Raw genomic sequence first — 21,514 nt, 5'->3', positions numbered from 1 at the left:
ATGCTTTAAGTATGTTGATTTTTAAATTGGTAGTTATGGTATCCCTTAATACATGTAGATTAGTGCTTAATGTGACACATACATACTTGCCTTGTAATCTTAAATAGAACTGGAAGTATTAATTAAAAATATTGTCTTGTGAATAGAAAATTTATTTTTTCATCATAAGTTGAAGTAATATTTGCTACTCTAAGAACATGTCTATCCACATCAATTAAAGACTAATTTGTGGAGAGTTCAGTGAAGTATTGTTTGAAGCTGTGACACTGTCATCAGGGTCCAGTCTGATGTTAATGTATGTTTTACAAAGATAAGAGGGAAGTTAGTGGGGCAACAGTGGGTGGAGCAAGTAGCTATGGGTAACTGGATGGTTCGTATATGCTGAATTAGATGCAGTCTTTGCCTTTTACATCAGTGGTTAGACTGAGAATCTCATGCACAATGCCCATTTGTACTGTGGGATCTGTCCTGAGCTCTGTTCTAGTTTTATTGTAATTGAGTTAATGTAGTAGAAATAATTGTAAATTTTTCTCTGCTTCTTGCCTTAATTCCACGGCAGAGTAAGGCTGCATGTGGCATGCCTGTAGCAGCTGTCTGGCTTTCTGCTGCTATGTTTTAAACATTGCATTTGATGACCAGGTGTTGCAGATGGACTTCTTGATAGTGGAAGGTACTCCTGTGTTCTCAGTGCTTTGCCATTTATTGAGTGTAGTTGTTGAAATATCTTCTTAATTCTTTATTATTTAACATTTATTGTTTTCCTCAGAACTAATTTTAAATTACTTAAAGTGTTTAAACATTGACATTATGATATTAACTTAATTTTTGCATTAGTAGGAGACTGAACCTAAGACAAAGTTTCATGATTAATGCCAGCCTTGGTGTTTTTGGCTTTTATTCTTGGCCCATTGAGACTGTTGTTTTCTGCATCTTAAATTATTCTCAAAAGTATCAAACAATGAGTGTTATTCAGAAGTCTACAGGAAATGCACACATCCTTTTTTCAGCCTGTAAACAAAGTCAAAGAAACTTGCGCTGCTCCAGGAAATAGGCCTCCATGTATGTTAGCAACCTCATTCTTAGCATGTACCAAATGTGCTCCACCCCTATTCCTGCAAGCCTTTTGTTAAATGTTGTTTAAGTTTCAGCCAAGTTTTTGCCAGTCTTCAACAATGAAGTCTACAGAGTAGAGCCCAAATTTAAAAAAAAAAATAAAATATATTTTTTTTAATTTTTGGAGGCTGTGATAATGCAAGGCAGAACTTAGAGGAACATGCCAGGTTTTAATCAGTGTAAAAGAGCATCTAAGCTAGAGCTTTGACTGTATTAAATCCATTTACAAACATTTTTGGCTCAGTCAGGGTTATGCCAATTACTTCATGAAATCTAGCACCATTTTCCTTTAGATGAGTGACGTGAAGAGAAATGTGAAAACGTTCTCATCTAGGTTTTCTAGCTGAACCTGTTCTCTGCATATGCCCTCCATCAGACTTGAGGCAGGGGTGGGAAGAAAGTCTTCCAGTGAAATCTGTTGAGTTTTTCATTTTCTCAGCTGTTAGAGCTGAGTTTGGACTATGAATTTTCTGGAATCCTTCTGTTATCACGGATATTGATTATCTGTGTTACCAGGTTGTTACTGTTGTTTTAAGGTGTTTGTTGCCATACATATTATCTAACTCAGGGATGCCTGCTTATTTAATTAATTCATCATTATTATTGCCACAGAAACAGAACTTTTTGAAACCAAATCTAAACTAACAAGACTTGAGACTTGGTTTTGCTAAATACAAGTTTGTAAAATGGGAAGGAAAAATGAGTTTGATAAGCTGTTTTTAGACAAGGCAGCTTAAGATCTGATGCATTATCAGTCATGAAATTGAATTTACGATTCTCTAAAGGGCCATCAGGGATCATGATATGTTCAGGTTGGGAGGAATGTCTGGAGGGCACCTAGTCCACCCTCCTGCTTAGAGCGAGTCCAATTGGGTAATGTTGCTCAGGATTTTCTCCTGTTGAGAAGAATGGAGAGATGGAGACTCTACAGCCTCAGCACACCCATTCTGATACTTGACAAGCCTCATGATTAAAATAGTTTTGCCTTGTGATGGGAATTTCCTGTGTTGCAATGTTTCCTAATGTCCTGTGCATCTGCCAGAAGACTCTGGCTCTCTCATCTCTGTACCCTCTCATTCAGCAATTGGAGTCAGTGGTAAGGTCTCCCTGAACTGTTTTTTTTTTTTCTTAAGCCTGAACTAACCCAACCAATATCATAGGTTAATGGTTGGACTCGATGATCTTACAGGTCTTTTCCAACCTAAACAATTCTATGATCACTCCAATGTATTTGAATATTCTTCTTTTTTCTTGAAAATTTATTTTTTAATGAAGTTGAAACCTTGTTTTAAACAAAGGGTTTTTTTATTGTTCTGTGCTTTTCTCTTCAGCAGTTCATGACTATATGCAATACATATGGGAAGTTCTCAGAAAGTCCGATATGCATCTTCCTTTGCCCTTCAGTAATTACATTCGTGCAGCGGCAAAGTCACCACTGCTAGTTGTGGTATTCACTTTTTACCTTTTACATTCTCTTTGATCATGTCTTGAACAGCTCTTTTTAAATGAATAGTCCATGCCTTTTAGAAGTCAAACATATGAACCATAGAGGACACTCAATGGAATGTGTTTTTGCAAGCTGAGATGTGAGTTTAAGAGGCAGCATTTTGCTGAGGCAGTAGTAGTCTGCCTTGTCCTCAGAATGAGTGTTCAAGTTTGAAGCATAGAATGATCAGTTCCTGCTTTGCGGAAATGTGTAGATTGGATCATAGTGTAGGGATGTGGAGTAAGCTGCTTGCAACCATAGATCCCCAGATCCCCTCTGAAGGGCTTTTTTTTTTTAGCTTGTATTTAAACTAGTTTTGAAAGGAGTAAATTGACAAGTGCTTCATCGGAGCACTTACTGATGCTTTAGGCTGTAAAAAAACCACTCCCTGCAACATATTTACAAAGGAGAACTGTTGATGCCTAAGTTAGCTGTTTGAGGTGACCGACCTCTATGCAGGTGTGATGCATTTTAGCAGAAGGATTTGGTTCGTGGGATACCGAAGCTAGCGTGAGTGCTAAGGAAGATGGAGTGTGTTGAGCACAGAACTTCGGTGAGAATTGTGGCCTCATGTTTGGGAGCTCTTTCTTCACAGAAAAACCTGAGTTTGGTTAATTGGGCTTTCTGAATCCCTTCCCGCTCCCCTAGTTTATTTGGGGTGGTTAATGTCTCCGTGAGTCTGTCTCTTCTCTTTTTAAATTGGAGTGGTTATGAATCATGTGATTTCCTGCTGCAAATAAAGCAGAAAAATCCTGAAGTAATTGTGTGACTGGCATTAACACAACTTTGTGTTGAGGAAGTGTGACAACATTAGCAGCTAGAGGTTATGTCTTGGAGCCTTACAAATACTGTTAGGTGTTCTTACAAAGAGCAAAAATACTTTCTGCAGCTGTTTAGATGGATATGGCTTCAGCTTTTACCAGAGTTGTATTCAGGTAAAAAAGGGCTTGCAAATTTGTCATGGTTCACTAAATACTCTGTTCTTACCCCTCTTTAACTATAGTTTTGGTAGTAAGGAGGGACTGCAAATGGAGGCAAGTGTGCTGATAGTGTTGCCAAGGAGGGAAGAAATCAGGTGAAAGACCGCAGTTATAGTCTCAGAATGGTGACTGGAAGAAGTCTAGGGAGTATTGCTGCACTCACTCAAAAGCTGGAACAAATCAACTGTGGGCAGAAGGAGGACACTCAAGGCCTGGAAAGGATCCATCATAATGCTGTGTGTCAAATGTGAGTGAGTCTGAAAAGCTTTGTTTTGCCATTAAAAGTAGTGCTGAGACTCCTTTATTTGGATCCCATTAGATGAGCTTTGTTCTGCAGTGGAGAAAAACATATTTACCAAAATACACTGAGAATTAGCCTACAAATTGGCTAAAATAATGGTGTATTACCTTTAAGAACATTAAACCGTGCTTTTACTTCAAGTTTATACTGCTTTCTTATTCTCTGTTTGGTGAATGTTGGAGAGATGGAGATGCTTCTGAAGTGTTATCTCCTTACCAAAGAAAATCTGGGCTCCCGACAAGGGGAGCAAAGTAAGCTGGGCAACAGCAGGGGCCATTTCTATTTGTTCTGAATTACACTCCTTTCTATGTAAATACAGCATGAATCACTCTCTTTGTCTACACTCTGAAAAATGCTTCTCCATCTGCCCACCTGTTTGGACACCGTAAGAGTGAGTACTCCAATACAGACAGATGCTTGTGTAGGACAGCAGCTTAAAATGCAGCAGCTGAAAGTATCTTTGAAGGAAGAAACCCAAAAGGATGTGAACCAAAATTAGTGTGGGAGATCTGAAGGCTTCTCTTTGGTTTAAAAGTAGTTTATGAGGCTAGATGAAGTCTATTGTCACAGTAGGCTATGAATATGTTATATTTGCTGTGAAAATACTGAATGGAGGAGTTGCAGTTGTTCTGTTACATGCATGTCCTATTGTCAGTACATTGAATTGCAACTAAATACAGCTTCCTTCTACCAAAAAAAACCTTATTAAGATAATTTGGCAAGTTGTACACAACAGTGAGTGTTAATATGGGCTTAATGAACTATGTATAATAATCTCAGAGATAATTGACACTCCTCTGTGTTAACTGTGTGGAGTGACAATGTTTGTATAAAGACCAAATGATACAGTACTATTGCCTTGAATTCCAGTTTTATTCCTTCTGAAATTTTTGGTTTATTCCTTTCTCTTGTGATGAGTGTTATGTTTGAATTTCAGAGTAATTGGTCTGGAAGCTCCCATGATTCAATCCAATCAAGGAGAGTGGTTATTTCTCACAATATGGATAAAGCACTGAAAGAAGGTGAGTCTTACCTTGGTGAAAGGTGCATTGGAGTCTGAATATCTCTTGTCATCTTAGCAAACCATAACTGCACAGTATTCCAGGATTTTAGAATATGACCCTGGTTTCCTCTGTGATATAATACACAAAGTGCAAGGTCTTAGTCTTCCCAAGAGGTCCACTGTAGTAAGTAATATGATGATGTTTTTGCAATTCAGTTGATATCTCATGATTCTAGTGGTTGGGGTTTTTTTGTTGTTTTTTTAACAGAAATATGTTAAAATACAGTCCTTAATATTTGTGCACAAAACAACGGGGTTACATCTAAAATATTCTTGATTGGGTTTTGCTGAACTGATAAATCCTGTAAACTCTTACATAGTCTTCCTGTTTAGTGCAATTCTTGCCATAAAAAAGTGAATTTATAATGAACATTTGGATTTTTGGCTGATACAGTCTATCAGCCTTTTGTAAATATTTTATCTAATTTTGAATACTTTTTCCTTTAACATTTCTTAACAGCACTTTTTCTTATCTTTGACAGTATATTTGAAAATTATCATTGCTTTAAACAGGTTAGTTGTCTTATGAAGACCTGGGATGTGTTATGTTTTTCAAGTTATTTTTATGAATAACTGTTCGCAGGATAGGTGGCTAAAATTAGAACACTTTACCTACCCATGTCATGTTTTTTTGGAGGTGAACTATTATAACATAATTATAATTTATTTTTAGGAAACATTTTCATCTGGAATCAGACTAGAGGATTTCTGATCATGTGAAAAAGATAGTAGCGTCTAAACATTACATGTTTAGAAATATGTAATGAAACAAGCACAGACAAGTTATTTGCAGTATTCTTTCACATGTGTACTTTACATTTTGGATAACCTGCCTCAGAATTTGAAATGAAACCTTGACGTAATCACAGAATTGGAAGTTGTGGGGTTATTTGGAGACAGACAACAGGTATTGTGGAATATAGAGGGAAAGACAGTTATATTACACTTCCCTGCAGTTACTTGCATGTAGGAGTAACTCATGTCTGTTAAAATATGGGAGCTGTCTTCATCTAAGGTGTTTATCCCACAGATCATTCAGTTGGTTGTGTGAGGCCATCCCTACTCAGTAAGGCTGAAAGTTACTAATGTGTAAATGATTCACTTTTCAGGGTTGAGTACCTTCTGTTGTGACAGCTCACTTACCTTTCTGCTATTTTTTTTTTCAAACTAGCTTTTACCCTCCAGTCCCATTCTGAATTTTGGAGAGCAAACTTGTCAGGTTTCGTTGTATTTCTTCCAGGCCTAGGTGATGAAGCCAACTTCTCTGTTATGCAGTTTGACAAAGATGAGACTGTCCTTTTTGCTCTGCCATACAAAGACTTAAGCATTTTGGGTTTGGAAGGTGACTGAGTCAACTTGAGATACTGAATGAATCCCAAAAGCAATACTTTAATTTTTTATTAGAGTAAATGATCAGTCTGTTTGAAAATAGATGGGACTTCTTGCCCTGTGACAGTTTTGAAATTTGTAGTTGTCTCGATGTGAATGGTTTTTTTTTGTTTGTTTGTTTTTTAAACAAGTTCATGGTTAAGTAAAACTTTATTACCAGTGATATAAAAAATACCATCTGCTCTTCTGTTTTCAGTCTTGCACAGATCAGGATTAAAGTATTTATAAATCCTAGGAATTTTGGATAACTTTTACTGTCTTGAGGTAACATGCTGTTCAACAGAATGCTTCAAAATGCCTCATTCATTTAGCTAGGAGACTTTCAGTTCTCATGAGGTTTTAATCTTGGGGAACAGTTCAGACTCCTACTGCCACTTCAGGTTTAGAGTAGGTGTTGTCAGATTACCACAGTCAATGAGGTTTTGCTCTTTTTTTTTCCTTTTGAATCAGGTTTTACTTTTCTTTAGGTATGCCCATTAGAGATGCATGGATAACTTTTTTGGAAGAGCCAGCATCATCTGTTTGCTGTTGCTGGGTATGAAGAGAGACAACCCTTTGGTTAATTCTGACTTCTTCCTCTGTTTTTCGCCATTGTGTAATTAGGTTTGCCTGGGGTTCACTGTTAGTTACTAACTATACTAGATGAGGGAAAGCTGTGAATTAGCCCTGCTACTGTGTGGTGTGTTTTATGAAATCTAAGTGCTCAAAATCAGAACAAGTGTAATGTTATGAAGAGATTTTCCTTGTTGAATATGGCAAAATGAAAAGGCCTTTTAGTTGTCAACCCTGAATGCCTTTTTCAGCTGGTGATACTTGAGTGACTAACACTGAAATACTGTTGTCCGAAATTTTTCATGCTTTCTCTTGATAGATTGATTTGATTCTTGTTTGTTTGCCCTTCATTTATCTTACAAAAATGAAAGATAACCCATGTCTACAAACACTTTTAGCCATTTAACGCTACCTGTTGTTTCTCTGGTCACTTCCTGTTTTCAGCCCATCTCATGTGGTAGTGTGGTAATAACATCTCCCAAGAGAGACTGTGCCCAGTGAGACTTGTGCTGCTGTTGCACAGCATACTGTTTGGGCTAAGGCTGTAGCTGTCGGTGGATTTGTCTGCCTTGAGTGTAGTGGGTCTCCTGGGAACTGAACTTCACCCTCCATTTTTATTGTTCCACATCTTGTGGTCTTTGTTATTCTTCACAGTCAGTCTTTGTCTCTACTGTTTTAGTTGTACTGAGAAAATTGGTCTTCATATCACTTAGCTGCTTTACTGGGTCATTTATGTGTAAGTAAAACAGGACAGGCCAAAGCACAGATCCCAACAGAACTCCACTGGTGAAAATGTTCTGCTGTGAAAATTCCCCTGTGTTTCTTAGCTCTTAAAATATTTCATGCCAGAGAACCATCTCTCCTTTCATAGCGGGTTATTGTCTTTCAACCCTGTCTTGAGGTGACCTCATTGGAAATATTTTGGGAATTTAATTAGATTGTTCCTAAGGATCAGATCTTGCCTGTCTGTGTTGACCCCTTAGAAGTACTCTCTTAGGGATGTAAGGCAGTACTTCCCTTTACAGAAGAAGATTTTTCCTAGACTATCTCATTTCCCAATGTTGGCATTTAGATAAAAATTTGAAGTAGCTTCTGCCACTCTTTATGTGAACATCTGGGCTTTTTTTCCTCACAGCTTTCAAAAAATTATTTTTTTAGGTCCAAAATATCAGCAAGACAATTTGAATTTGTTCTCTCTGCACTGGGATTCAAACACTGAAAGCTAAGAACTCTTCACAAAGGGTACATGTGGAAAACTATTTGGACATGAGCTTGTCTGATTTTTTTTATTTTATATATTTCCTAGATCTTTTTAACACTTTTCTCTATTTTTATCTATTTGGAAAATTTCATTTTTTTACCTTTCACATTCGTAAAAATTATTAAAGACACAAATATCAAGGAAATTGTAATAAAAATAAAGAATGTGGAATGGACTGTCAGGGTATGATTGCTTTTGCACAGGGCCCATCTACCTATACACAATGATAACATTTACACTGTTAACGTGGCATTTTCATAGGGTTTGAATAATGTCATAAAATGCAAGTAAACCAAGAAATACTAGTGGTTTTCCAAACACAAACTTTAACAAGAGAACTGAAATCTTTAAATTACTATTGCTAGTGACTGGGGCAGTGTCCCATATTAACCTTGCATTTTACTTTTACAGATTGCAATGCTTGCTGCTCTAGAATCCAGTTTTGTAGCTATACCTTCTCTTCTGTTGTTCACACAGTCACAGGAGAGCTTTGGATCTGACTATAAATTAATTGTTCTGGCCTCTCCAGTGCTTTCAGGAAAGGATATTTACTTCTTGTTGAAACTTTGAAGTCTGTGTTTGCATTTGAGTAGGGAGAATATTTATGCTCTGTTTTTTAATATTGCTTTGGGAAAAAGAGTAGGTATTTAATCCTTGTTCTTCAGATTTTTATGTTATTTTTAATAAAGTTGGGTAATGAATCTTAGCAGCATAAAAACTGTCTAGTGTGAAGTTTTGCAGATTTGAAGCTGGTCTGACCAGGTAAATCTTGTGCTGCCACTGAACCTCTGAATGAATGAATATGGTAGAAGGGATAGCAGTTACTGTAGGACCTGTGTGGGAGTAGGAATGAAGGAAGGATCTAGATGGGAGTGCTCACTAAACCTCCACACAAGCTTCTGGCTCTCTACTCCCAACACTTTTAGTTCACAGTATTTAAAAGATCGATTGAAGAGGCTTAACTTCAAATTCACGTGGGAATGACTTTTAATCACATCATAACAACTCAGGAACTAGTTTAGAAGACCCAGTAGAAGTTTCTACAGTTTTGCACCAGACTCATGGTGGTCACTGCATTTAATGGTTATCAGAAGAAATTTGTTTTATGTTTGTAGTGGATGAGTTAGTCATAGTAAGGTATTGTCCTGAATTTGTTCTGCTTCTCTTTTTCATTCCTTCCTTGTCTTCTGACCAGTTGTTTTCTATGTTTTAGAGAACGTGCTGTATAAAAATAATGATAATAGATGCATGAGCAGATTTCTCCTCTGAAGGAAGCAAGCTGCTCTCCATAAAATGCCTACATTTGTTTTCTGTATTTCTTTAGAGTGCTGAAAAAGGCACCAGCTGCATCAATGGGCGTGAAACTAAAGCAGCAACTGTGCACCATGGCCAGGATGATACATATGGATGAGGCAGTGTCTTAGTCTTAAACAGACTGCCGTTAGTGTCTGTGGCTGGTGTCTTTTTAAAATATTATTGATTTATTTAAACAAAGTCCTAAAGTTGTCTCACCACTTATTTGGACATATATTCTGGGCTCTAAAGAACCCTGAGTTTTGTAGAGAACAGCACTGTTGTGATGCAGGAAGGCTCAGAAGTGACAAGGAAACTATAGAAAGCATGTAAAGGAAGAGGGTTATAAAAGATAGGTGCAGAAAAATATGGTTTAAAGTGGTGTCGCCTTGCTTTGTTTGAGCAGGAGTCTTCCCACCATAATAGATCTTGCTTCAGGTGTTTCACTTGGGGGTGTAGTAAAGTTGCAGGAGTTGTACTCTGATAATTAGTTTGAATGTTGTACTTTCCTAGAGTACAGAGATGTACCATTGAATGTGACAGAAGTCATGAGCAGCTAAAATGAATCAAAAAATGTGTATTATGTACTGTGCTAGAAACTGAGTTCATTTTGGGGAGGAATTGCTTAGAAACAGAGTTATAAATTAAGAGTTATTGGGAATACATAGTGTTCTGAAAGATAATATAGTCTAAGGGATCAGGATATGAGTTTTGCTCTTGTATCTTGTACTCTTGCTTTGTAGAGTTCTGTTGAGTAGACATCTGTAGGAGCCACTTCTCCATGCATGGCTTGTCTTCTTAGGCAAAAGATGCTGGAGAAATCTGCTACTTTGCAAAAGGTAGAGAGGGTGTCTAAGAAAATCTGAAAAAGTCATTAATTGCCAGTGATGATGATAACAAATCCCACAATGCAGTGTGTTTTGAATGCGCTTGAGAAATTACTGGTCTCTTACAGAGTAGGTGAAAAGGAAGAATTTGTGCTGTGGTCAGCTTTCTACGGCATTTAGGATCTTGCAACAGAAGAGAGTAACTAAGCTATAAGAAAAAGATGTCTGCAGAAGGACATGGGGATCACTGTGGAAAACTAGGTACCTAAAATGGGTATTGCAATGGGAGATTTGAGATAAATGAAAAAAACTTGAGTTTTTAAAATGCTGTTCCCAGTTGCTCTTTGGTGTATCAATGGATTATTCCTCACCTTGCTTATCAGGAGACCACTACTTTTTATAACTGTTTTTATCACTTTGTAGTATTTGCAGGTGAGAGTTTTCAATGAAATATGATTTCTTCTATTTTAGAAAAGTAATGCAATGGGATATGTTTCAATATTGAAAGTTCCCATCCTGCAATATGGCTCTGCATATTTTTTTCTCTTCTAGATCAGGAAAAAGAATAAATGCTTCAAACATTTTATTTATTTGTTTATTGAACTGTGGGGATTTTTTTCTGAATTATTAATTAAAAAGCCTTGAAATGACTTAGCAAAAGGCTTTTAACTATATATTTCAACATACTCATTGAAGTGACTTGGCTGCTTTCTTTATAAGTGTGAGGAAGCTGATTTATGAAGCATTTGGCTGGAAACTGTTACCAGTTTTAGCCATTTCTTTTGAAATGTGTTTAATAAGGTGATATTGGATGAGGTTTGCTGGTTTTACCTGAAAAGGCAGGCAAAAGTATTCAGTTTAAGTTGTTCTCCTATTAGTATGCTTATAGTTCACTTTCACAGTGCCAGGGAAATTTTAATAGTTCAGTAAACTGCCAAACAAACAACTTCTATCAAAGTGGAAAGTAAGAAATAGTGGAGTCATATGATTACTTTGTACTGCAGGCTTACATTGACAGATGAGGTGTACTTTTGATATAAAAAGTCATGAAAACATCAAGATATCTGGTAAAGAAGCTGCTCAGATTATCAGGCATACACCTTTATTCCCCCTTTTTTATTATCCCTCTGGCAGATGCAAATTAACTCTTACAACCCCAGCTTTTTCCTTATCTTGTCGTAACTGCTAAACAGAGTTCATGTGTGCTCCCTGAACACGTCCTGCTCCCTCTCATACCTCCAGGGACATCTGCTAGTGTGAAATAGCAGTAAAAACTGATAAATAGGCACACAAATGTTGTCTGAAAGAAAAGTCATAATGGTAGAAGATGGTGTTGCCATGGGACTTGAAATTACAGTAATCTTGGTGGTTGCCTATAGATATGATTTGGAATGCTTCATCAGTTTTGAAGTTCATGTAGTCTCACTAATCTACTTGTTCTCTTTTAGCTTTTCTGATCCTATAATGTACTTTTCTGGGGTTGTTATATGTCTTTTGAAATCCAAGAATCTTACCACCTGCCCTTTTAACTGCAACCTTGGAGACTGTTGAAGGCTAGTTTCAGTCTGCAACAGCTTAGCCACAGTCAGATTATATGATAGTTCATAAAACCATATATAAAGCCACGGTTGAGAGACAGGTATTAGTCTGAGGTTTGTGTGTAGCTGGTAACCTGACTGTCTGAGCAAATCCACTTACAGGCTTTGCTTTGCAAAGTGACCTCCAGTAACCTGTTAGGTGCAGATTGCTGTAACCTCACCAACCTTACTTTCTTTGGCAAGAACTTAAAACCCAAAATTAGATATGAAGCCTATTACCCATCCAGTTTTTGAGGAGAAAGGTGGAGGATTATATTTTTCCTATCTGGGTGTGCCTTCTAATTTTGCAATTTTTGCTATTAATTCTTTTGTTTCTCCTTTCAGTGTTTGACTACAGCTATAGAGATTACATCCTGTCCTGGTATGGGCAACTCAGCAGAGATGAAGGGCAGCTGTACCAGCTGCTATCTGAAGACTTTTGGGAGATTGCCAAGCAGCTGCGACAGAGGCTGAGTCACATTGATGTAGTTAAAGTTGTCTGCAATGATGTAGTGAAAGCTTTACTCTCGCACTTCTGTGACCTTAAAGGAGCCAATGCCAGGTAAAAACAAAACTCTGCATTTCACTGGAATTTTCTGCTTTTCTCTTTGCTTTCAGATGTGCTATATCAAAGTAATGAAGAGTGTAACGCTTTTGTAGAGAACTGATAAAGAAAATAGTCCAAGCTTATTACCAGTTTTAGAGATCAAGCAGGCTTCAGGATATCTGTGAGACCTGTGCAAGGAAACACTTGTGCTCCTTTTTCTCAGAATTTGGCTTCACTGCTGTTTCTGTTTCATCCTTGAATCCTTTGCTCACAGTAGGAGGTGGGCTGTGTGAGCAGTTCCTGCAAAGTAGTGTCAACCTGCAAGGGAAAGAAGGGGTGCTGTCAAAGCAGTCAACAGACAAGAAGATTGTTATTTGCACCTTTCCCAAAATAGCACCAAGGTTAATTCCATTCAGCTTTCCATTTCTTCTAGCCCCAGGAAGCAAAGTCTTGTGATTTTTCTAAGTGGCCTGTCCTGCAGTAGCAAGATTTTTCTACTGGAAAAATAGTTGGCTGTATTTTCTTTCTTTGTGTAGGTTATCTTGCTAATTTCATGAATTTCCTCTATGTTGTCCACTTGAAAAAGTCAACTCTCCACTGAGTACTAGAATTGCACCCAAACTGTAATTGCAAATGGGAACTCTTAGCCTATGCAGTTCCCACATCTGAATGCACAATTTGTCTAATTGTGCATGGAATTTGGGCTTCTGTCTGTGCTTACATCATTTTAGTTATCCAAATTGAAATATGCTTTGATCGTTCAGATTTAGACTGTAATTTATTCTGTGCAGTAGTTTTGCCTACAGTTAGATTCACATTTTTTTTGACATCCCTTCAGAGATAAAAGATCTACGGTAATCTGTTAGTGACCAATCTGTCGGTTAGCATTGACACTTCTTTCTGTTCTGGAGCAGAAGATAGGGTTAACATATTTGTAGTAGACCTCAGCTCTCAGTCAGCTAATGTGTAGAAAAAGTAAAGATGGAAAAGAGACTAAAGGGTGGTTGTGTTCAAGAAAAGAAGAAATAAAGGTGTATTTACTTTGCAGTAATCTTGCATTGAATTCCAGGTACTACTTTCTTTTAACTCTGGAATGTGGTAGAAATCTCTTGGTCAGGTAAAGCTCCTAAGTGTGCTCCTTGATTTTTAAGTATTACACTTGCACTTGTCCTTTATCACAGTCAAGCACTTGCTTTTGGGAAGAGTTTGATTTGAACAGTTAAAGAATGAGAATGTTGATTTTAAAGGTTTTTTATTTTAAATCTACATGTTTTTCTGTTTGAAGCTGGGGATGTAGAATCTAGAATTGCAGAATTATTAAATATTATTAATGCTGATTATTGATGAGATTTCTTGTCTACTGAGAGTTATGACCACTTCATCTGGTCTTTGTTGGATTGTTATTGTCACTATATAGAGCTAAAATGAATTCTCTTGATTATTTTCCAGTTAACTTTTTCACATGGGAGTGGTAAAGGCACTTAGTCAGTGCTGAATAAGGCAGGGTGCATTAACATGGTAGTGAAAAAAATCCTGTCAAGCATTAATGTGATAGTGGGTTAAACAAACAAAAAAACCCCAGACCAACCCCACTTGAATTTGTAGGGGTTGGAACTGGATCCATTGACTGTTTTTCACAGGAAGGCTGTGAATTCACGGGGAGGTAGATCTGGTTTTAATGTGCCTGATAGATCAGCAGCACGATGTTGCATGATACAAGCTGTGAAGCACTAGAATATCCTCATGCTCCTTATCCAAACGTGGTCCAGGGAGCTGTATGGAAGTTGCACAGGGCTCACTGTTTCTTGGCAGATGGAGAGAGGGTTTAAATGCTTTGTGCGTACTGTGGCAAAGTCAGCAGAAAGGTGACATTGTGCTCACACACTACAGATGAAATTTGTGCTGCTGAGCGATGCCAGGAATGTAATCTTTCTCTGGTAGCATGTTTGTTGAAAGCAAGAGATAGCTATTCTTCTAGATGAAATCGTGTCAGAAGGACTTAGCAAGGTACAAACACAAAGTAAGAGTCTTTCTGTGAAGCTGTCCACGTGAAAGGAAGAGGCAGTTCCCTTACGCTTATTGTGGGCTAAGAATAACTGCCTCAGGTATTATTACAGAACAATTAATATTTGATAAAATAAATCCTGTGCTGGGTGCAGAATAGGCAAAGTAAGATTTTCCTACATGAAATAAGTAGGTGTCGTGGTTTAACCCCAGGCAGCAACTAAGCCCCATGCAAACTGCTCACTCACCCACCAGTGGCCTTGGGAGAGAATGGGAGAAGTAAAAGTGAGAAAACGCATGGTTGAGATAAAGACAGTTTAATAGGTAAAGGAAAAGCCACACATGCAACCAGAGCAAAACAAGGAATTCATATACCTCTTCCCATGGACAGGCAGGTGTTCTACCATCCCCGGGAGAGCAGGGCTTCATCACATGTAACGGTGACTTGGAAAGACAAACATCATCACTTCAAACATCCCCCTCTTCCTTCTTCTTTCCCCACCTTTATATACTGAGCATGATGTCATATGGTATGGAATATCCCTTTGGTCAGTCGAGGTCAGCTGTCCTGGCTGTGTCTCCTCTCAACTTTTTGTGCCCCCCCAGCATCAGGATGATTCAAGAAGCAGAAAAGGGCCTTGATGCTGTCCAAAGCACTGCTTAGCAATAACAAAACCATCTGTATATTATCATCATGGTTTTCAACACAAATCTAAAATGTAGCCCCATACTAGCCATTGTGAAGAAAATTACCCCAGCCAAAACCAGTACAGTAGGCAAGTGGGTTGTGAAGGTGGTAATCCTTGCCTCTTCTTGAACCCCCTGACAAGCAGTGCTTTTTGAACAAACCTCAAAGAAGAGGTCACAGGGATGTCGATTTATTATTCTTATTGTCGTCGTTACTACTATTATTACTACTATTTTTTTCTTACATTTTCTGGTTGTAAACTGTCTTTAAACCACAGTTGGGGCACCTCTGAACCCAAAGACAGAGTAAAAATTGGTTTCTAGAAATATGAATACATGGTATTGCGGGCTGCTTCTGGATAGTTGACTGCTACGCAATCTCTGATGGGAGATACTCTGAAGTGTTTTTATGTATATGTGTGCCCAAACTTAGCAATGTTAGTGCCTGGGGGCTGCTTCTAGGGCTGATTCAGAACCCATAGTTAAGAGCTCAAAACTCTTGAAAAGTATGAGTGGGGAGAGTGCTGTGGGGAAATTACTGTTTGAGTGATCAATATGATGAACAGTTTGGGGATTAAAGTTTGTATCATTCATGTTTTGATAATATTCCTTTTGTTTTCTAGGTATTACTGACAGGGTAATACATAGAATTATGAACTCAGTTCATAATTTTCTCAGCCCATGTGAATACCTTCTCATGTACAGGATATATAAGTTCAATTTTTTGTGATTTCAGTATGTGTTGTGATAAGATAGTTAAAATAAAAGGTGCTGCCACCACAAACTGATCAAGAGCAGACTGATGCAAAGGGAGTTTAAGCACTTAGATTTAATTTGGTTAATCCTGTAGATACATCCAAGTTACCTGGATAGCAACTAAACTCCTCCCACAAGTCTTGTTTTTCTTTTATAATTCCATTTGCCACCCACAAACCAGGAATATCCAGAACTGCTTCTCACAATCAGCCTCTGGAAAGGTGTATCAAGGGGATTAGTATGAAAGTGTAGATATTTTTTGCAATGGGAGCAGCTGTACGAAGGTGCTGAGAAGAAAATAGTAACAAAAAGCCAAGAGCAGATTATTCAAGTCAGCTCATGAGTAGCACCAGGTCTAAGACTCACCACTGCTCTCAAGCTTCAGTGTTGGAAGTTTGGGGTTTCTGTTAATGGTTGAATATAACCTAGACACCACAAGAAGCATTAGGATGTCCTGGTGCTGATGTGGTCATTCCAAAGCTTGTAAGCCTTTTGTACACTCTTTGCATCTGTTATTAGTGTGATGTATCAAATGCTTTTTCCTGAAAGAGGTAACTGTGGCATGTATAAATAATTTTATTCACAATAAGCATTATTTGAAGTGATTTATAAAGCTTGGTGATTTATCATGATAAAATGGCAGCTGTGGAAATTTTGGGTTTGGCTTTGTCCTTGTTGTGCTTTCTGGGTTTGATGTGGTTTGTTTTCAGAGTTGTGGGTTTGGGTTTTTTTGGTTTTTTTTTTTTTTTTTTTTCAGTAGGTACTTTTTTCAGGTGTATTTTGTTATTCTGGCTTGTAAAGGTCTAAATTTATTTTTTTCCTTTCTTAGAAAGCTCAAATAGATCATGCAATTTTTACTTTGCTGCACTGTCACGAAGTTTAGAGCTCTGAGGTTGATAGAAGTGAAGAGATGCAGCCTGCTTGTGGTTCTGGTAGTTCTCAGAATCAGTTTAATGGAAGTGCGTGGTGAATGTTGAATATACTGATGCCAGTCATTTAGAGCGAGTTGCATGTGCACTTCAACTCACAATTGTACTGATTAAGACTTAAATGTATCTCTGCAAGACTCTCTCTTGAAAGACTAAATAAAGAAATCACAAGGCTGAAGGGAACACTTTGTGATCTATCTATCTATTTATTTAATGGAAAAAAGAACCCTGAAGTAATTTCCTGTAGAGGAGTTGTTAATGCTTTTTAAGATGCTCTGGAGTTTTTTGTTGTGTATTTTTTTTTTTTGTTCAGGGGAAGAGGGGTGTGTGCATAATTTATTTAGTTGCTTTGTTCCTAATTTCAAAGCAGACTGACATATCATGTTCTTCAAAGATGCCTTGCATCAGGAGCATATGCCCAACCACAAATACCAGGAGTCTTTTAATACTCCTGACTGCAGTGAGTCTTTACAGTAGAGAGAGTTACCAGATGGTCCTGGTCAAAAATGTGGATATCGAGAGTAGATCCTAGGAAAAAAAAAAAGAGATTTCCATGAGGTCAGTGTATTAGGAAACCTGGAAGCCCAAGTGATAGTTCATTATTATGGAACAGCTGTGGGTTCTGCGTTCCTGAGAAATGAAAGAATGTTGTTAAGGAGGTGCTGATATTAGCGCAGAATTGTTTAATTATGGTACAGAAAAGGAAATTATGGTATTTCTATAACACTTGTAGTGTCTTCAGCAATACCACAGCAAATCTGCAGTTCTTCTTTCCTTTATAAAATGCTGGATGAACTTGCAGGTTTGCAGCAGTAAGGGGTAAAGTTCTAATATTGATGACATTCAGTGGGATACACAGTCAGTAATTGCACAAAGCAGTCTCAGAGCAAGGATAGTTCCAGTAGGTATCATTTTGTTCCCAAAGAAAAGTACAGCTTAGAACAGACCTAGTACAAAGGAATTCACTTTGGCAGGCCCTATCTATGGTTCTATATTCATATTCTACTGCTCTACCTTCCAGTGCTTTGAGAGGCAGCTGAAGGAAATCCCTTTGCTTTCTGACACTATGAAAAAGTATTGGATAGTCTTAAAAATTCAGAGCAGGCTTTTCATAAAATGAAAATTACAGAAAGGAAACTTGGGCAACGTTAAGGCTGGCTTTGTAGCTCATGGGGGAGTGAAGATGGATATGACCTGTAAGCATAATGTGTAGAGTTCTGTCTACTGTTTTAAATCACTGAAGTCACCTATGTCTTGATAGACCAATAAATGTCACCATTACTTCAGTCTTGATTGTTCAAGAAGACACAAATGAATTAAGTTGCCACTTGCCATTATTTGTGTATTGCCTAAAGCAGATTAGATGAGCCTGGTTTACAAAGCTTGTATCATGCGTGTTTTGGAACTGTTTGCTGGAGTGCCACATTTATATTAGTTCACTGCACACGGTTGTGCTCAGAATTTATGGATAATTGGCTGGGCTTTCAAAGCTTTCTCTAAAAATATCTGCACACAATTTTGGTTCAGACTTTTCTATGATTACTAAGTGACCTTTTGTTTGGAAAATCCAACCACACAGTCCTAATAACACATGCTCAAAATTAGATGGGAAGAGAAATAATGTCTGTTACTATTTAGGTTATTTAATAGTGCTTAATATCTTTATTGACACTGGAGAGAGCCTGCTTTGGGTACGTGCATGCGGGCTGCACTTAAGTTTCTACTTTTCCTGTTGGTCTCTGCAAAATGAACAATGCCACGTTCCCACAGAGTTGAAGATCTGGGTTTTATATCAAACCTTAATAATATGCCTGATCAGGACATCTTAGCTCCTGCTCCAAGATAGTAAACAGACATGGTTTGGTAACTGAGCAGTGATGTTAATAGTTCTGTGATTGCTCACTTCTCCCTTTTTTCTGTGTATCACTAAAGGGGAAGCCAGAATTAAAAGAGTTGCTGTTTACTGGGCAGACCTTTTGTTGACACACAGTATTTCCCTGCAAGCTGATCAATGGTAATATTGAGACAGATAGAAGTGTAATGCTTCCTGTATACATGCAAAGGAGGATATAAGCTGTATGTCTTGTCTTGTCTGTTTTATTACTGGCATATTGATTTGTGCTGTAGCTTTTAAGCCTCCCCTCTTGCTTCCTCTCCTGCTTTCAGTCTTCCTTTTATTTCTCTTGCCCAGAAGCAGTGAAAACTTCAGGATTTGTTGACACAACCATTTAGCACTGGTATGCAAGGCTTGTTTAGAGTTTAATTGCCTGAAGATTTTGTTTTTCTATTTTTTCATAAAAATCTTTCCTCTTGCTTTTTAGATCACATTTAGATACAGTTTGTCTAGGAAAACCGTTGAAAGAATTCATCTTCTAGAGATTCCTGTCTTCTTAGGTAATGGAGATAAATCCAGGAAAAAAATTGAAATTTTCTTAAATGGCCTGTAAACTGAAGACTATGCAACTCTGTCCCTCCCTTGCATTCCTGTAGGCAAGAACACATTAGACAAATTAGAAAGGCAAGAATCAAATATTTGTCTATGTACTTGTTTATTCTGTTCTGTTTTCCATTTGTGTTCTGTTGACTGTGTGTCAGAAAAGTCCTGGCATAGGTCCGACTAGGAGAAGCTGTATGTGTTGGCTCTTGACTGGGAATAAATCTGTACAGCAGGGAGACAGACTTATCTTGCATGGCTGATATTATAAATGCAGTTAATGCTTCAGTGTGTTTGCAGTCCCAAACAGACTGGCATTCCTCAGGAGACTTGTAGAGAGATACTGAAGACAAAGAAGACTAATCTCAGTTCAGTGAAATTTTATGTGCATTATGGCTCTGTTTCATGCTCTGCACGTGCTTTTAGTTCTGTGTATTGCTGCTAATACACAGGAACCGGCTGAAGTGACAGTCCCTGTCCTTGGCCCTGGTGAGCCGCAGCTGGAATCCTGTGTGTTTAGTTTTGGGCCCCTCACTGCAAGAAAGATGTTGAGGTGCTGGAGCGTGTCCAGAGAAGGGCAACGGAGCTGGGGAAGGACAGGTCTTATGAGGAATGGCTGAGGAAGCTGTGGTTGTTTAGCCTGGAGGAGTCTCAGGGGAGACCTTATCGCTCTCTACAACTACCTGAAAGGAGGTTGTAGCCAGATGGGGATTGGTCTCTTCTCCCAGGTAACAAGTGACAGGACAAGAGGAAATGGCCTCAAGTTGTTCCAGGGAAGGTTTAGATTGTTAGGAAAACCTTTCTCACTGGAAGGATGGTCAAGCATTGGAACAGGCTGCCCAGGGAAGTGGTGGAATCACTGTCCCTGAAAGTGTTAAAAATCCATGTAGATGTGGCACTTAAGGACATGCTTTAGTGGTGGACTTGATGGTCCTGGGTTAATGGCTGGACTTGTCAATCTAAAAGGTCTTTTTAAACCTTAACTATTCTATGTTTCCTGTAAGTCATCTTGTTTGCCAGCATTTTGCATATGCTTCTGACTGTGTTTCTAGGTGGCTGACTTTGGGTGCGACAACCTGTCTGGAAAACAAAGACTTTATTTCCACAGTAAGAGGTGGCTGTAGGTAAATGACGAAGACTTTGTCAGTGATCTGCCTGGGGCATGTCTGGTTTTGCATAAGTAATGAATGCCTTTAGGGGAGAACATGATGGGGAATGTTTGATGTGGTGTAGAGGAGGCTTTAGGATATGTATGGAATATGCAAGAGAAATGGAAATGCACTGAGGAAAATAACTACATATTTAGCTGCCACAGAGAAAAGATCCTACCAGAACAAGGTAAACATCTTTCTGAGCTCAGTCAGCTGTATCACCTGGGCTGGTTGATAATGGAGATTACACATCATCTTCATAAACCACTGCTCCTCAGAACAGAGTATTTACATCCAAGCTGTTCTAAGGGACTTGTTTCAAAATTTGTCTTAATTATAACAATTGAAACCCCCTCCATGATCCACCTTTGCAAACAAAACATTTGATTTGTAATTGAATAAGAGGCTTCAGTCAAATCAAACCCAGATGTCATCTTTATATTCATGTTGTACTGCAGATTAGTTATAAAACTTATTTCCGTCACCTTAAGGCAAATTACTTGTATTATTAGAAAAAAATTACAATTATTGTTACTATTCCAACATATTTTCATCCTCCCAGACTGACAGGCAAAAATCAGTTGTTAAACAATGCTGCCTGTTACTAGGGGCCATACAGCAGTGTCTAGCTGAAAACTTTTTGTTGTACTGTATACAGTTCTTGGTCACTTTTTCACATACAGAGGTGATGGGCTTGGAACAGCTCTGTGAGTAAGAGTCAGTTGACTAACCAGGACAGCAGCCTCCAGATCTGGGAAGAAAGCAGATGTTATGAAAAATGGGAGGAGGCACTGGTATGAGACGTGACAGATCCAAGCCCTTGTAGCAACTTAGAGCCTTCTACTGAAGACCAGTTCTGGCTGCCTTTGTAAATTACCAGGGCATCTCTCAGGTGACTCTGTGTCTGTCTCGCTGTAACCACTGGCTTGGTCACCTTGCTGTTAAAATGGACTGGAGCACATCAGGCACGTGACCATGAAATAACTGCTAGGGTACCTTGTCTCTGCTTCTACAGCTCTTTCTATATTAAAGAAAAGGTGCAGCGTTCTGTCGAACGTGTTCTGAGAAGTCCAGAAAAACATTGGCACCTGTGAAACAGTATTGGGCACAGAAGGTTTGCTCCTTGTTTCTTTCAGAGCTGTCATCTGAAAACCTGTTTATGAG

General features: G+C 38.3%; 1 protein-coding gene across 2 annotated transcripts in view; it reads left to right on the top strand.

Annotated features, from left to right (window-relative positions):
* Window positions 1-21,514, top strand: part of SNX25 (sorting nexin 25) — a 75,594-nt gene that overhangs the window by 7,769 nt on the left and 46,311 nt on the right. For both annotated transcript variants that reach the window (XM_051789527.1, XM_051789528.1), the window contains exons 2-3: window positions 4,818-4,902; window positions 12,188-12,404. In XM_051789527.1, the coding sequence (XP_051645487.1) occupies window positions 4,818-4,902; window positions 12,188-12,404 (302 nt within the window). The remainder of the gene's footprint in view (window positions 1-4,817; window positions 4,903-12,187; window positions 12,405-21,514) is intronic.

Source organism: Manacus candei, unplaced genomic scaffold (assembly GCF_025592945.1).
Source record: "Manacus candei isolate 608988 ecotype Guabito, Panama unplaced genomic scaffold, ASM2559294v1 h1tg000028l, whole genome shotgun sequence".
NCBI lineage: Eukaryota > Metazoa > Chordata > Aves > Passeriformes > Pipridae > Manacus > Manacus candei.
The sequence above is the reverse complement of the archived record's forward strand: the minus strand, read 5'-3'. Positions and strand labels throughout refer to the sequence as shown.